The sequence below is a fragment of the Harpia harpyja genome, chromosome 2 (genome assembly GCF_026419915.1).
Source record: "Harpia harpyja isolate bHarHar1 chromosome 2, bHarHar1 primary haplotype, whole genome shotgun sequence".
Classification (NCBI taxonomy): Eukaryota; Metazoa; Chordata; class Aves; order Accipitriformes; family Accipitridae; genus Harpia; species Harpia harpyja.
Genome location: NC_068941.1, coordinates 69,730,486 through 69,747,212, shown reverse-complemented (window position 1 = coordinate 69,747,212; position 16,727 = coordinate 69,730,486). Strand labels below are relative to the sequence as shown.

The 16,727-nt window shown below is 43.1% G+C and overlaps 1 protein-coding gene across 6 annotated transcripts in view; it reads left to right on the top strand.

Annotated features, from left to right (window-relative positions):
* Nucleotides 1–16,727, top strand: part of RBPJ (recombination signal binding protein for immunoglobulin kappa J region) — a 155,417-nt gene that overhangs the window by 83,609 nt on the left and 55,081 nt on the right. Inside the window, exon 1 of one of the 6 annotated variants that reach the window (XM_052780303.1) lies at nucleotides 5,378–5,451. The exons of 3 other annotated variants lie outside the window; for them this stretch is intronic. In XM_052780303.1, coding sequence (XP_052636263.1) covers nucleotides 5,432–5,451 — 20 coding nt within the window. In that variant the 5' untranslated portion in view covers nucleotides 5,378–5,431. Of the gene's footprint in view, nucleotides 1–5,377; nucleotides 5,452–6,294; nucleotides 6,576–14,002; nucleotides 14,026–16,727 lie in introns of those variants that run through there. 2 more of the 6 variants (XM_052780301.1, XM_052780302.1) reach the window with 2 other exon arrangements.

The following is a 16,727-nucleotide window of genomic DNA, read 5'->3' as shown; positions in this document are numbered from 1 at the left end:
TATATATTAATAAAGAGGATAAAACATGTGGATCTATAGCATAATCTTTAAATCTTCCTTTTGCTTTGTTAATTACTTGTGATAATTCACAGTCTAACTGACTAGTTCAATCTTTCCTGTCCTCTTGATTTCAGCGGGATGCAACTAATTTCCTCTGGCGTACTCTGCTCAAAGTCAGTCCTACAGGGAGCAGACAGACTGAAAAGAAGCTGTATCGTCTCTAGCATGTTTTGGAAGCGTGGAGGAGATTTTGACACAGTTTTTCCTGCTGGACTCCTTGTCAGCAATGACTTCGTAATCCTGCATACTGCGGTTTAATCTTAGAACTGGTTTGGTGGGTACACACGCTAACCATGGCATGAGGTCAGGGCAGCACGGGAGCCACGCTCCTGGCAGCACCAAGGTGGGGCCGGGTGAACCTCCGCTCCACCGGCGTCTGTGGTTGTGAATGCCCGGGTGCAGGGGCTGGAAGTACCTGGTGGGTGGCGGGCAGGCTCTGCCAGCCTCCAGAACATTTTGCTCTCCGGCTGATTCACAGGTTCACTGAAGTCTGATGGTACCTGCAGGAGCACCCTGAGGATAGGGAGACTGATGGCACCAGCCACCGCTGCAGGAAGCACCGCTGCAGAAGAGGGCTGTGTGTGGAGAGCAGGGCTAAGGGAATAACCCAGTGCCACGCTTAACTGGTGGACAGGCACCATGTGCACGACTGGAGGAGCGCTGTGTAAGAGACGTTCAGACATGCGCTCTTTGAAAAGCCCAGTGACACTAAGAAGAAGAGAGATGCAGGATAGTTTATAGGCAAATGGAAAAAAAACTTCACCTAATGGAAAATAAGTGAAGATTCTTTTCCTGGGTAAGGCAAGGAGCAAAATTTAATACAATGCAAGTGTCTTAACAGTGTGTTCTAGAAAAGTATTTAAAAATAAGAGGTTACAGAAGTCAGTCATCAAGCTGTTCACACTGTTAACCTACATAACCACATGATGTTATTACTGTTAACCTCATCTTCCCTCCCCCTCTTCCTTCCTATTGTTTGCTATACTCACTTCTTGCATCTTGCCTTGACATTATAAAAACACCTTGTGAACGGACTGTACTTGTTTGCAAGGCAATACCAGAGTGAGGCCCAAGCCCGACTGGAGCTTTTGGGAACTACCATACTCAGGCATACTTATACCTCAACCGGCATTAAGACGCAGACTTAGATTTTTCTTTGCGCTATCGTCCTCTCTGAGGTTATGACACACAAGCGAAAACTATTTAACAACGCTCCGGCTGCAGACTGCTAACTAGCCTATCCTTTATCCCTACCATCCTCAAGACAACATTGCAAATCCTCTGAGCTGTGTTGAAAAATAGCATCCATTTCAAACAGCAGAGGCACCTCTGACATCGGGCTGTCCAGCTAGCAGCTTAAGCGATAACTTTTGTTGGCACATGCACCGAAGTTCAGATGTGAGATATGTTCTGTGGGCAACTGCCTGTTTATTTTCTTTCCTAGACACGCGGTTAAACCACATTGCACATCCTGTGCTTATAAAATTCCAGCAGGGCTGTATCACAGTACCTATTACTAGAATGTGTGATTTACACCACCAGATAGAAACTGCAACATCTCAAGATAAACCTGCTGCTTGTAATGAAGATTCAGATAACTCTGTGGTACTACTACCTACAATGCTTTTTAAGGTCACTGGATTTTATAAATAGCTAGGATTTTACAAGACACACTATGAGTTATTTTTTATAAGACGACCGACTCAACCGGAAGGGGACTCTTATCCCCTTGCGTGTCTCTTACATGCTTGTGCTAAGCACATAAGAGGCACAGGGTGCTTCTACACAAATGGGTGCAGGTCTGCTGTCTTCTCATCTTTCTCTAAGCCAGCAAGGCAGGAGGCAGTTGCCAAATGAGAAGCCAGCCAGCATGTTAGCTAGTGCTGTGCCCAAAGGAATGAGCTTAGGGGAAGCCCAGAGCCAAGGCTGAGCTGGAGAAAGTTTGGTCTGGACTGGTCGAACTGTTGCAATCTTCAGCCTGGTTATCACAGTTTGCATCCAGTGCTCCCTGCTCCCATCTGCCCTTCTGCTCCAGAGCCGGGCTGCTTGAGCACTGATGGCCAGCAGCTCCTTCAGTACCTTTGGTGAGACAAAACTCCAGGCCTCCAGTCCACACAGAGGGCCTGATCCCTAATGACTCTGTGGGCTCTTGCTAGGCTCCCTGTCTTTTCTCCTTTTTCCGCCTGAAGTAAGATCCTGAGAGGACGGGGGAACCGCATGAATTCCCAAATGAAGCTGCTGGCACCCACTTAGCACAGATGCGCAGACCTGGCTCTGTCCACATCTGCACGTGTCGGTGAATCCAAAGAAGTAGGAGTTGGTCCTGTCCCCCAGTTTACAAGTGAGAGTAAACTGGATTTCCTTCAACAGCCCTCCATTTCGAAGGTGGCTAATGATTATGAACACCCAGCTGGAGTCAGCTGGCAGAGTGTCTGCTTGGAAGAAGACTGAAGCCCATCCCTTGTTGAACTCACGTCTTTCAAAGGCGCCTCCAAGCCGTGCTTCTCCAAATCATCTCTGAAGCGACAAGCCTGATTCAGAACACTTCCACCAACCTCAGCAGGGCTTAAATCAAAAAGTCAAACTACCAATTTGCATAGCGAACACAAAATTTTAAATGGTGCAAACCTTGTATTTAAATTTGTTTTTCTACCTCAGCTCTGGAAGCGTTTACATTCATTACAGACCAGAAAGCGGGGCCTAGTTCCCCGAGGTACTAGATGCTTTCAGTTTCCAATAAAGTCAACAGGAATTGCTCACACTCTACTATGTGAAATACAAACTTTTAGCAGCAAGAAGAAAATCCAAGGCATGAACAATATTAGAAAACCCTCTGTGGTTTTATTATCTTTCCTTCCACCAGCTACTCACTAATTTCAGGCTATTGTTTTTGATTTGAATAGTATTCCTGGCCTTTTGAACTACAGATTATTTATAATCAAAAAAAAAAAATTCAATGGTTATTTGTTTTATAATGTTCCTCTGTCAGTGATGGAAAGGACTACAATAGTTTCTGTAATTATTAATTCTTTGAAATAATATACCTGCTCCAGTATCCAATTAATCTGGTTATTAATCAAAATGCCTTCTCTGTAAAATATTAAGAGTCTAGACACTGCAGATTATTGTGTGCTATATTTTTAGATTTTCCAGTTTGATTCAAAACACACTAAAAGAGGGGCCCCAGAAAACGACCATCTAGAGACAGTCCATGGCAAATATCCAGAAACCATTCTTAATGGAATGGAGCTAGCACAAGCTGAGATCACTCTTTAGCCTTGGAAGAAAAAAAAAAAAAAAAAAAGAAAAAAACCAGAGAGATGTTTTTAGGAAGAGATTTCCAAAGGGATTACGAGTTGCTCTTTGCAAACAATACAGAGGATTTCCAGTATGCATTGTGCTTTTGCCGAGAACTGCGCCTATGAGGGAACCAATCAAAGTCCTTTCATACCTAATGAGGAGGGGGAAATCACGATGGGGAAAGTCCCTTAATGATAGCAAACAATAGCTGTTTGTACAGTGAGTAGAATTACAGCAAACTTTGTTGCCAAGCAATCTCTTAAAACATGATTTTACTCATCTGAGACATTATTCATTGAATTAGTATTAGCAGCGGAGAGCGTATGTGGGAGACAAACCCAAAATCATATTAATGGGATTACTAAAATGTTATCTTTTTCCCTAACTTGGGAGACAGCAGAGGTACGGAGGTGAAGTAATAAAAATGATGTGGGTTTTGGAATCTCAGCGCATCTTTAAATCAATGGTGCATTTGTGTTTGAAGTTAGATTGACATGTTATACTAAAGACACAGAGGAAGTTGAACGGACAGGACAGAATCCTTGATGTAAAAGGATTAGTTTTCAAACACGGTCTTCTAATGGATGATCAGACTCTCACGTTGAAACGGTAAGGTTGTTAAATGAACCCAAAATTGGGGGTCTTCTTTTTTTGTTATGTCAAAACGTTGGAGCACATCCAAGTAATTTCGTTTTGCAGATACGTTCTGTTGCCATGCCTATATTCAGCAGTCTACCATCTGAGAGGACATGAGGTTTGCCTTATTGGTTGGAGTCTTAGCAGACTCAACAATTTTGGTTTGCTCAACAAACGTATCTTACGCATTTTGGTTGCAGATGACAATAAATTATGAGAATAGGCTTTTCATTTAAAACTGATTTTTTAAAAAAGTGATGTAACATTTCTACGTAAGAAATCTAATAGATCTTTCTAATAGCAGTGCCTCTAGATCCCAAACTCCTACTGTTAGTTTTTATTCACTATTTGGAAAAGAATTTCTTTTCCATTTCCCACTGCTTTCCAAGCTCTGTATGAATTAATTTTTGAACTCAATAAACAGGAATGAAAAAGCGCTTAGTCTGTACTGCCCGCCAGAGCCATCAAAAGCAGGTTACCTCCAGTCGGTGGGTTCTGACTTTCTTTACAGCTCTGGTAGGAAACCCAAGCTGCTCAACAACTACCAACTTGGGCTTGGTTTTGTAGGATTTACGCGATTCAGACAGAGCAGGCACGTCACTTACAGACAAAACCTCCACAGAAGCCCCGGTCTGAACTCCTGAGAGAACATTCATCCCATACTGGGGAAACAAAAACCTCCCCGTCTTCCTAGTACACCCCAACGCCTACCCCAAGCCCCCCGCCGCTGACCGAAGGCCCTGTCTCCCTGCTGACAGGGCAGGCCACGACGGCGGGGCCCAGCCGGGGCGGGCAGGGCAGCCCACGACGGCGGGGCCCACAGCAGGCCCCCACACCGCGGCTGGACGCGCGGGGCAGCCCGGAGCCCACCAGGCCGCGCATGTGCCGGGCCCGCAGACAGCACGAGGCGGGCGGGCGGCCCCACAGGCGCTTCCCGCGGCGGGGGGGAGGAGGCGGCGGAGGCGGCCGGGAGTTCCCCTCGCCGGCGCTCCCGGCCGATCCCGCGAGTGCCCCGTCCCCGCGCGCTGGCAGCCACCTCTCCCCTCCCTCCTCGCCCCGAATGGTTTCTCCCCCCCCCCCGCGCTGCCGCTGCCACCGCCCCCCGCGTCGGTCCGTCCCTCCCCGCCGGCGGGGGAAGGCGCAGGAGCGAGACGCGCGAGCGGGCAGAGGGAATCCCTCGGTTCCCCCCCGCGCGCTCCGCTCTCGCGAGAGCTGCCCCGCTCTCCGCTTTGCCCGCCGGCCGGCGGCGCCCCGCTCTCGCGAGAGCGGCGCGGTTCCCACGCCTCGGCTGTTGTGTCTGAGGGGAGAGCCCAGGCGCTGAGTGGGCGGCGCGCGCCGCCCCGCGCGTGTCTCACGGGCCCGCGCACGCGCGCTCCGGGCCCGGGGAGGGGGGCGCTCTCGCGAGAGTAGGAGTTTTGGCGAGAGTTTGTGGAAGATGGCGCCTGTTGTGACAGGGTAAGTGCGGGGGGTTCGCGGCGCCGTGCCGGGAGCCGTCTGTTTCTGGGGGCGCCGGGGCGCCGGCTGCTCGGTCCCCGCCCGTCGGCGCCTCTGCCGCCGCTCTGGGGAAGGGAGAGCTGCCCTTCGGACGGTCCGGGACCGGGCCCCGGGACGCAAGCCCCGGGGGGCTGGGGGTCCCCCCCGGGTGGGCGCACGGGAGGAGCCCCCCCCCCCCCCCCCCCCCCGCGCCCCGGGTGACGGGCCGCCAGCGGCCGGGCTCTCCGGCGGCCCCCCGGCGCGGAGGTCCCGGCAGGGCTGGGCGCTTCCTTTGCTGTCCTCCTCTCCGGCACGGGCGACGGCGGTCGGGACCCCCGTGCGGGGTTAGCGCTCATCCCGGCTGTGCTCCGGAGGAGTTCCCTCTCTGAGGGCTTCCTGGAGAGCCGCGGGGCCCGGCGGGGAGGGGACCCCTTCTCTGTCGCCCTTCTCTGTCGACCCAGCCCATCCTGCCGCGGGAGGGGGACCCCCGGGCTCCCTCGGCCGCAGACCGGGAGCGCTCGGACAAAGGCTTCGGCCGCGGCGGTTAGGAGAAGCGGAGCGCAGCGTTCCTGCCCTGCCTCAGCCCCCCTCGGGCGGCGGGGCCCGGCTGGAGACCCCCCGGCCCGGCCCGGGCTGCGGAGCGGAGCGGGGCGGCTCTGTCCCCGTGGCGCGCTGCGGCGGAGCGCTCTCGGTCGCGCCGAGGGCGGTCAGCCTTTGCACCCCCGCTAGCAGGACAGCCCTTCCCTCGGGCTGGGGGGCTGAGGGGCCCTTTCTCGCCTCCCTGCGCACCGTTCCCGGGCTTTGTTGAGTTTTAGCAGCCTTCCCCCGAATATTGCATTGCAGCGAAGGGCAGCATCCTCCCCACCCCACTAAGCCGCGCGGGATCATAGCGAGTGATAGTTGCCATCCCTTTCAGCCACGCCGGGTCATGCTTCATCGCGGCTAGCCAGCTGCAGCGTGTGTCACTGTAACAAGTGACACCCTCTTAGCCACCTACAGCTGATGAATAATAACAGATCCACTGCTGGCATACAGTACGCAATCTCACCTGCAGTGTTACATTGCGTATTGCCACCCTCACCACATCTCGAATTCTGCTGCTTATTGTAAGTGCCGTGCCCTTAATTTCGGACTGTGCTGAGCACGTGTGACCTCCCTCTGTGTGCTGAGGGAAGGCACAGTCAGGAGAAGAACAGGCCGTTTCTATACTCCACCTGTTTGTTCCAAATGAAATCTTGACTGGTGAAAGTACTGCTGCGTCTTTCCAAAACGTGGACCTTATTTTATGATTTCACAGTGTGTCTGTGACCTTCTGTCTTCCCTGTGGGATTACATTGTCTACAGCATTAGCTCTGTGGTTAGAGAGCAACAGCCTGCTTGGGGGTGGGGTGGGGTTGGTGGTTGATGCTTTTGTTCTCATGGAGAAGGTAGCATTATGGTATTTTGTTGTTTTGTTTGGCTGCAGTAGTGTTTCCAATTCCTTACTCTTGTTTGTCGAAAACTAAATCGAAGCTTTTGCTTGATTTCTCTCCTGATAAAGGCGTCTTGCAGCTCATACACGTTTTCCCAATTAAATGTTCTTTAGGGAAGCTGGTCGTGTTTGTTATGGTTCCCGGAGTGTAGTATTTTAGAGGTTAGAGTTGAAAGAAGGGAACGAATGCTTTTAAAGTTTCCTATTAGTCTGCGCTCTAGTTAGCGATTAATTTTTTCCACATTTCTGTTAGTTTACTCATCTGAATATTTGGGCTCCATTTCCTTTTGTTTATTGATTATTACAGGTTTGTCAGAAGTGTTCTCGTGTTTGTGATGTTACTTTTATCCCTCTCGGAGATCTGTTAAAATGTTGACGATAACAACTGTAGATTATTTATCTTTTTTTAAATAAATGATCAAATAATTTGAATATTAGGAAAGACAGCATTTTAACAAGAGTGAAAAAAATAGTGTGTAGTTTAGGATTTTAATGCTAAATTTATTTTTCAAAACCTGTAAGTCAAATAATTCTCTGAAAAAGTAGTCTTGTTTTCTTATTGTTAAATATTTTTAGCGTTGGTAAAATGAAGTCTGTTACCTTTGGTTAATGTTATAGTTAGATTACATTAAGTAGCCTGATTTTTTTATTATATGACCTGTTTTTGGAGTACGGCTCTGATGCCGAGTTGTCGGTGTGTATTAGGATTAAAAATTGATGATACTCCAGTAGCTGAGTTTTTTCAAAATAGTCAGTAAAAGCAGTTTTCTTTTTAGACTGTTCTGTAAAAACTGATTTGCACAGGAAAAAAAGTGCTTGAAATTAAGAAGCTGTAACTGAAGAATGTAGTACCCAAATACCGCATTGTGTTTTAATGGGCAGCTTGCAGTTCTTATGGGTGCTCAAACTTTGAGATAAAGCATATGGCTTTTCTGCAGTCAGTGTAAGCTGAATGTGAAAACACAGGTTTTTTTCCTGTGAAGACTGTATGCCTAAGCCTAAATTATGGTATATAGGTTTATGCTGTGTTGGAATGGAATAGTAGGAGTTCACTGCAGTAATTTGGGGGGGCAGGGTACATCACCAGTTTCTTGTTCACAGCATGCGGCACACTCCTGCTACTTGCATCACAAGGAATGTTTTGATCAAAATTGCTCATCTGTACAGTATGACTGAACCTAAATTGCACAGTGGCAAAACTAGATATAATGAGAAAGCACACAGAAACATTAAACAAGTAACTGAAAATGAATTACTAACTATTTGAACTATTATTTAAAATGAAGTGGATAATTTATGGCTGGGGTAATAGGATAGTATTTTGGGGTTTTGCAGAGCATTTTTGGTTTTGCTTGTGAATGCTTTAGGGAAACTCATCATTTTAAGATGACAATATTAATGAAAATGTTATTTAATTAGAGAAGCACATTTTGAGTGCAAAACACTTTGTTTTAAATAATTAGTGATATTACAAAAATACCTGTAGGCCTCAATTAGTTTGAAAATTGCTGTGCTAGGCCTAATACAACCATATGACAGAGAGAATTTCTAATCCTAAGAACTTAATTTTGTGTTATTTTAAAATGACATAAAATATGGAATCGTGTCTTCTCTGTAGCCTGGGACAACCTGATCTTTAAAATACTAGAAAATAATGCAAGAAGCCATTGCAAAAAACCCTAGCAAAGATTCCTATACCAGCAAACAAGTGAACAAAATTTAGAAAGGGTAGATAAAAATGATAAATGCTAGGTATTGGTTTAAGTACTTGATTACCAGTGAAAACCTCTGTAACAGCAATATACAAGATGGTATTTGGGTTATTTTTCAAACAGGCTGAGAAACCTTGATAAAGACGAAAACGACTGAGCGGGCTTGTCACTGGTATGATATTTTCCATAGGCACTGTAAAGTAGAAAATTGTTTTAGTAACACTTTTCTAAGTATCAGACTACTGAAGTTGTGTGTCTGAATTAGTCATCCCAAAGTTTTGTGGTTAAGAGGTGTTTCCTGACCCAGAATACTTAACGATTTAAGGGTAAGGGAAGACACATCAGATCTGTGATGACACAGGAGAATGTTTGGCATCAGTGCAGTGAATTTTAGCGTAGTCGGCTAGGTGTGCCAGCCATCTGGTTGGTTGGTTTGTTTGTTTTTAAATGAGCACTATGGAAAAACTTGTAGGAGGTTTTTGAAAGAAGAAGGTACTGCTTTGTGGAGCTCTCCCAACCACGAAGGCAACAGAAGAGAAGTTCAGAGATGAAAATATAACAGTTTATTGAAACTTTAACCTCATCTACATCCTGATTAGTAATTTTAGGATGAGTACATTGACCAGTAAGGGTCCTGAAGTAGAGAGTGAAGCGGATGTTGCTCAAGTGATGGGGTGGGGGGAGGAGGAGACTTGTGTGATCTGACCTTAGGCTAAAAAAAGCTATCTAGAGAGGAATGTTCAGAATAAAGAGAACAGGGTCAACTCTGGATTTTGAAAGATGAAGAAGGGTGCTTCACTAGTTCAGATGTGAACTGCTGTGGTCACAGGATAAAATTTAAGCTACTAAAGGCATATGTTAGTGATGTGATGGGCATTGCCAAGATCTCAAAACCAGGTTATTTCTAGGACCTATAGAGAACCCTGGTGTGAGGGGCTGATGCTTAGTTAAGAGTCGTGGAAGTTAATGACTTAAAGTAGTGGAAGGGAGACCGAAGCAGTGATAGAAAGAGTTAGACCTGTGTTTTGTCTATGCTGAGACTGAGCTGATAGTGACGCATCTGTATGGAGAAAGAAAGATGCAAGCTGAGGTGTTAGCTTGAACAAACACAGGAGATAAGAAGTAGAAAGTATGTTGCTGATTAATGGCAGGGAGGCAATAGTTGAATTTGAATCCTGGCCCTGGATAAAGTGAAGGAGAATGGAAAGGGATGCAAGACAGAAACCTATTAAATGATTCATAAAATGGTACAGGTGAATGAGGAGGCTCCTTCAGGAGGACACACTGAAAGAACAATTAGAATAAGGGATGAGTCATGAGACCACCAATGCCAAGGAAACCAGGGAGAATTATTTCCGGAAAAGAAGCATTGCTGGTAGTCTTGGGTGATTGACAGGTCTAGGAAGATAAGAATTACATAGTGATTCTGAGCTTTATTATAGGGTTAGGCTGCAAGAGATGTTAGTGAGAATGGTTTCAGTGAAGCTCAAAGAGCGGAAACAGGATTATATAGACTATAGGAGTAGAATTGAAGGATGGGATCTTTGGGCTACAGTTTTTACTGTCACTGGAGGTTTAAACATAGTGCTTATTAAGATTTGAGTAATAGCGTAACTACAGCTATTGTATTGTATATATGCACATGATGAGTGTTAAAGGTTGGGAAAAACTCATTTACAATCAAATGAGTAGATGGTTTTGTGTGACTAACATTTAAATCATTATCAAGGATCATGTCACTGTCTTTAAGTCCGGCTATTGGGAAACCTTTGTGAGCATTATATTCTTGAAGAAATCTGAGATGCTTGCAAATATTCTTTTAACCTTTTGTAGTTTCAGTAGGAGCAATTTTATGAAGTTAAGCTCTTGAATTGGATTTCATTTGCTTTCGTTGTTTATTCATTGTATTAAGTAGCTCTGTCATTTATGACTTATTCTGGTTGATACAGAGCACAAAGAAACTTTGAAAATAATCTTTTTATCGCTTGATTTCTCCATAAATAATCTGTAGACTGTTTTATTGGGCATAATGTGTGCATTTTTTACTGCTAGTTAAAAGGCAATATCCTTTGCTGATATCTCATTGCAGAGATAACTCTTAAGTATGCTGTTCTGTAGTATGAGTTGCATAAATGATCATGGGTTTGTGAATGAGAGAGAGTTTCTTTCCTCTGACTTGCTAATTTCTACTTTGTGGTATAATTCATTCTAGGGTTGTTTTTCATTATTTTGAACTTAAGCGATGTCTATATTTAAAAAGAATGTGAAAAGAAGCTAAAGTAGCCTATAACTCCTTATAAAGTCTTCCTGAAAGACCTATGGTGCCATTATGGGTAAAGATTTTGAAAAAAGGTTTTATAGTTAGTAACTCATTTTTGGTGAAGAGTACAGTTAAGGTGCAATACATACCTATTCTACCCTATGTTTGGTTTTTGATAAAATCAAAGAGTGAAATTGTAATTTTAGGTACATATTTTATACAAACAAGTACTCCATCTTAAGCAATACATTTGAATCTCTATTGGGAATGAAGGTTGTAGTTTACAGAAAATATTAGTTTCACATTTGGAGAGCAAATCGTGTCAGCAGAATTTTAGTTTCAGGACATCTTTTCTATGTTTGTAATACTTGCCACCCTAAATTCTTTGGATGTTAATTGCAAGCACGTTATTAACTGACCTATATGGCACTGTAATGTGCTGAATCGCTGCCTCCCAAGAGCATTTCACAGGGAAGGTGTACTTTTAAGTGGATTTTTTTTTTTAATTTACGTTATTGCAGCATTTTTAAAAATTGAGCAATTGTAGTATCTGCCTGCTTTTAAAGAGTTGCTTATTTTTTCCTATGTATTTAGGTGAAGAAGGGAAAAAGGTAAATGTCACTAGCTGTATTGTCAGATGAAATCTTAATTCTGTTGACAAAACTGGGTATGCTTTTTAAGTCTGTAGTATTTCAAGGCAAGTTTATAATTATAGGTGTAAAATTATATTCTTGATCTTACTGAACTTCCATTATTTTTATGTGGAAATGCTTATAATGTTCTAATATTGTACACTTTTCATGCTTGTCTTGAACATAATTGCAATAATTAATAATTAAGATTATATGAGGCAAGGTAATAATATAGAATTATGGTTACCTCTTTCCAATGTAAAAACTCAGAAAAGGAAACGGCCGATAAATTTCTTTGAAGAGAAGATTATTAATAGAAAGTAGCAATTTCCATATCATTATATTCTTACTGAGTCTTGGAAAAGTAACTGCTAAACTTAGAGTTTGACATTATCTCATTTCCTGGGGTTCTACTTATGTTGTGGTGCTCTTTACTCATAATTCACGCGTGTGTGTGTACTTGTGGTTGCTACCATTTTAAAAAAAAAAAGTTAAGTATCCTTTACAACCTAAAGAAACTCTTTCATTGCCTGTTTGTGTGACATCATAGGCCACTTTTCAGACCCCTATGTATGCTATTTAAAATAACTTCATTTTCTGAAAAATACTTCATACTCTTCAACTGAAGTTTAGTTAGCCAGATAGTGATATATGGCCATGTATCTTCATGCTCATTTGCTTGTAAATGCATAAACTACATATTTACAGTGGTAAACTTTTACCAAGAAAGGAAAGAAGGTAGGGGTTTCAGTATGTCGTGTCGCAGTTTTGCATCCTTACAATAGACAGAGGCTATAACTTTACAAGGATAAACACTATTTTTGTGTTCCATTTAATAATTTTTGTAATTTTTGAAAAGCTTGACTGATCTATAGAACTTTACCATAAGATGTAATCATTGTAATATTTTCCTATTTTTATTAATCAGTTTATTTGATGAATGACATGCTGCTGGGGCATGATTTATTCTTTCTAAAGCAATCTGAATATTTCAGTCAACATCATGTTTCTTCAGTAAGTTTGTGAGGCTCTTTTTTGAACATGTCTTTTTATGTAGGTAAGTCTTGAAAACGTTGAATATAAGTATATATTTCTGTAATTATTTAAATGAAGTTGTTTTCATTGCTTTGCTTGGGAAACATGAAGACATTGAGATGGTTGTGTTAAGGTATAACTTTTCCTGATTTGTTTCTTATTGAGGAGCAGGAACTATCTCCTTTTCATTGTAATTGCATGACTAACTTCTATGCAGTGCCATTTAATCAGTATATTTAAAATCCAGAACACTTTTTCTAACAGGCAACAAGCTGTATTGGCAAGTGGTCATTTTTGACTGCTCTGTGTGACATTACACTCATTACTTCATTTAATTTTTCTACTTCTGGTAGGTAAGATTCAAGGGTATATATTGCAATGGGTGCTAGTCAGTCTTTTGATTGTTAGTGTAATTATTTATAGTTATTTGAGTAGCAGAGGGAACATTATGAGTATGGACAAATGTAGACATTTTCTGTATGTGCCAGAAAAAAAGTCTTTCTGCTGGTATTCTTGATAATATTGCTTGGTCTGTAGAACATTTCATCTGCACTTTGTTTTTTTCAAAGCTACACTTGTGGCCTATTTCCAGTGTGTGGTGCTTTGGGAGATTACCAGGAAACTTGGTATCAGGATGAAACTTGATCAGGCAGCCATGAAATTCAGAACTTTCTAAGCCTGAGAGAGGGAATTGAATTGTGTGAAATACTGGTCCGAAATTTTTGCTGGACCATAGAAATGGCACAGAGTAAAAAATACTCTCTAGGCAATATCCTACCCTTCTTTTCCTGGCAGGTCTTATTTTAACTCTATAATTTAATTTTGTCTGGGAGCAGTGGCAGAGGATCTTGCAGGCAGTGTTTGTTTTGCAAGCTGTGGATTAGGAACGGCCAGTGTAGAAAATAAGGTTAAACTTGTTTGCTCAGCAGAAGAATTTGTGAAGCTAAGCTTTTATCAGTTTTTGATACAGTGTGGGGGTCTCTGATAACGGGTTTCTGCTTTCGCCAGTGTTCTTACGTAAAGGGAACTTCAAAATGAAGGTCTAGAAAGTCAGAGTTGCTTGCGCTCACTCTGAATTTATGCCATTGCGGAAGAGTTCTAAGGCCTGGCATAATAGAATAAATAATAATTAAACTTACTCAGTTATTTTATTGTTGTTGTTGTTCCAGCCATCTGCGTAAAAGCCCTTCATGTCCTGAACATGAAAAAACAAGCACAAAAAACCAGTGACTTGCCAAGGTCAAACGCAGAGTCCGTGGAGAGGTGGAAATAGAATCACTGTCTCCTGATTCAGTTCTTATTACTCTGTGTGGTTATGGGCTGTTTGCTGTTCTGAGTTTGCTGGGTTTTGACAGGTGGCATCATGTCTTCTCTCCCTACTGCAACTGTGAAAGATGGTCAGAAGATACCAGACTTTCTTAGGTTTTTAATCTGCGTAACAGAAAGGTATGGTAAGGAAGACTAAGAATGACTGTATTCATAAGTAATGTATTTTGGTAATAGTGAGGGATATTAGAATAGACACTAGAGAGATGCTGCTTTTACATGATTGAAATATAAAAGCACTGGATAGGCCATGACCAGTGGATAAATGTGGCATAAAGAAAAATGAAGTGGTACTGCAGTGTGCTGTAGCCATGTCTTTATACTACTGAAGAAATTATTCTGTATAGGTATTTATTTTTAAGATTCAAAATATTTTACCACTTTCCAAATCAGCCAGCCAGATCTGGCTTCAGTAGTGAGTGTAAGAATTCAGAAAAGAAAAAGCTTTATTGAAAGACTGGTGTTATTCTGCATGTGTGTGTTTCTTTTCACGCTCTCTTAGTTTTGTAGTAGATGTACAGTGATGACTAGTAAAATCCTTAATAATGTAATATCTTCCAGAAGTGAGGGGGATATAGCAAAACTATTCTGGACGTGTCTTTTCTGTCCAAGTATTTTTCTGGCCAAATCTTTTTCTTCTGCTGTTCAGCACTTCTTTGCCAGCACTAAGTCCTGGCGTGTTGGTTTTGGTTTGTTTTTTTTTTTCTTTTCCTTTTTCATTCCAATTTTTTTTTTTTTTTAGTATTGCGTGGTTGGTGTTGGTTTTGGTTTGTTTTGTTTACATGTGCATTACAAATCTCACATTAATAAGCTATGCAGACCAGTTAATCAAAGTAAGTATTTGGGATCAGACTTCCTCTTTGGAAGAGGCTTGTAGCACGCTTGATGCATTGTGACAAACTCTTTCAGTCAGCACAGATAATACTGACTTTGAATCCTAATCACGATGTAAAAGTTTGAGAGATCTTTGTATGAATACTAAATTTACAAGAGTGGCTTCCAATATTAATTGTTTTGCTGCTGATTAAGGAGGTGAATATGCCTCTTAGTTTGTGTGCAAGAGTGATAGAAGAATGTATTATGTAGAGACAGAAAATAGGTAGTTCTCTAGATCTGAAGTAAATTTTGCCATAAAGGTCATCAGAAACAGGAAAGTTAAGGCATAAGAACTTATTCTAATGTCTATTTTAATTATTAATACAGACGTTGGCCAGGTTCATGTTCAGTTTTGATAATACAGTAAATAAGATTTGTGTTTGCAGTGCTTATGTTTAGATAGCAGCATTCTCAAAATACTAAGAACTGTGTTAAAACAAATGTGAGAACTACGCTAAAACGAACGTCAGAACTTTTTGCATTTTTATTTGCAATGGGCAAAATACCTGTGTTTCACAATAGTTAATGGGCAAAACAAAGATGTCATTATGAAACAATGTTTAAAAAAGGTTTTACTGAGAAGTTTTACTCACAATGAGCTTGTTGAAGTGATAAATCATAGTTCAGATGGTAGCAAAGGAAAAGTGGACCAGGCTCTTACAGTCATTTGCAAGTGTTGAAGGCTACTAGAAAGTATAGGACAACTCTTTTTATTGCATCCCTTGAGCTGTAAGGATAATTGTTGTTCTTTTCAACTAGCTGTTGCATCTACATGTAGAATCACAGAATGGTTTGGGCTGGAAGGGACCTTTAAAGGTCATCTAGTCCAAGTCCCCTGCAATGACCAGGGACACCTTCAACTAGATCAGGTTGCTCAGAGCCCCGTCTCGCCTGACCTTGAATGTTTCCAGGGATGGGGCATCTACCACCTCTCTGGGCAGCCTGTTCCAGTGTTTCATCACCCTCGTGGTAAAAAATTTCTTCCTTAGATCTAGTCTAAATCTGCCATCTTTTAGTTTAAAACCATTACCCCTTGTCCTGTTGCAACAGGCCCTGATAAGAAGTCTGTCCCCATCTTTCTTATAAGCCCCCTTTAGGTACTGGAAGGCTGCTACAAGGTCTCCCTGGAGCCTTCTCTTTTCCAGGCTGAACAACCCCAACTCTCTCAGCCTGTCTTCATAGGAGAGGTGCTCCAGCTCTCTGATCATTTTTGTGGCCCTCTCTGGACCTGCTCCAACAGGTCCATGTCTTTCCTGTGCTGAGGGCTCCAGAGCTGGACGCAGTACTCCAGGTGGGGTCTCACCAGAGTGGAGTAGAGGGGCAGAATCACCTCCCTCGACCTGCTGGCCACACTTCTTTTGATGCAGCCCAGGATACGGTTGGCTTTTTGGGCTGCAATCGCACATTGCCAGCTCACGTCCAGCTTTTCATCCACCAGTACCCTCAAGTCCTTTTGCACAGGGCTGCTCTCAATCCCTTCATCTCTCAGCCTGTATTGACACCAGAGGTTGCCCTGACCCAAGTGCAGGGCCTTGCACTTGGCCTTGTGAACCTCATGAGGTTCACATGGACCCACTTCTCAAGCTTGTCCAGGTCTCTCTGGTTGGCATCCCATCCCTCAGGTGTGTCAACTGCACCGCTCAGCTTGGTGTCATCTGCAAACTTGCTGAGAGTGCACTTGATCCCACTGTCTATGTCATTGATGAATATATTAAACAGTACTGGTCCCAGTACGGACCCCTGAGGGACACCACTTGTCACTGACCTCCATCTGGACATTGAGCCGTTGACCACTGCTCTCTGGAGGTGACCATCCAAACAATTCCTTATCCACCAAATGCTCCACCCATCAGATCCATATCTTTCCAATTAAGAGAGAATGATGTTGTGGGGAACTGTGTCAAAGGCCTTACAGAAGTCCAGATAGATGACATCCATAGCTCTTC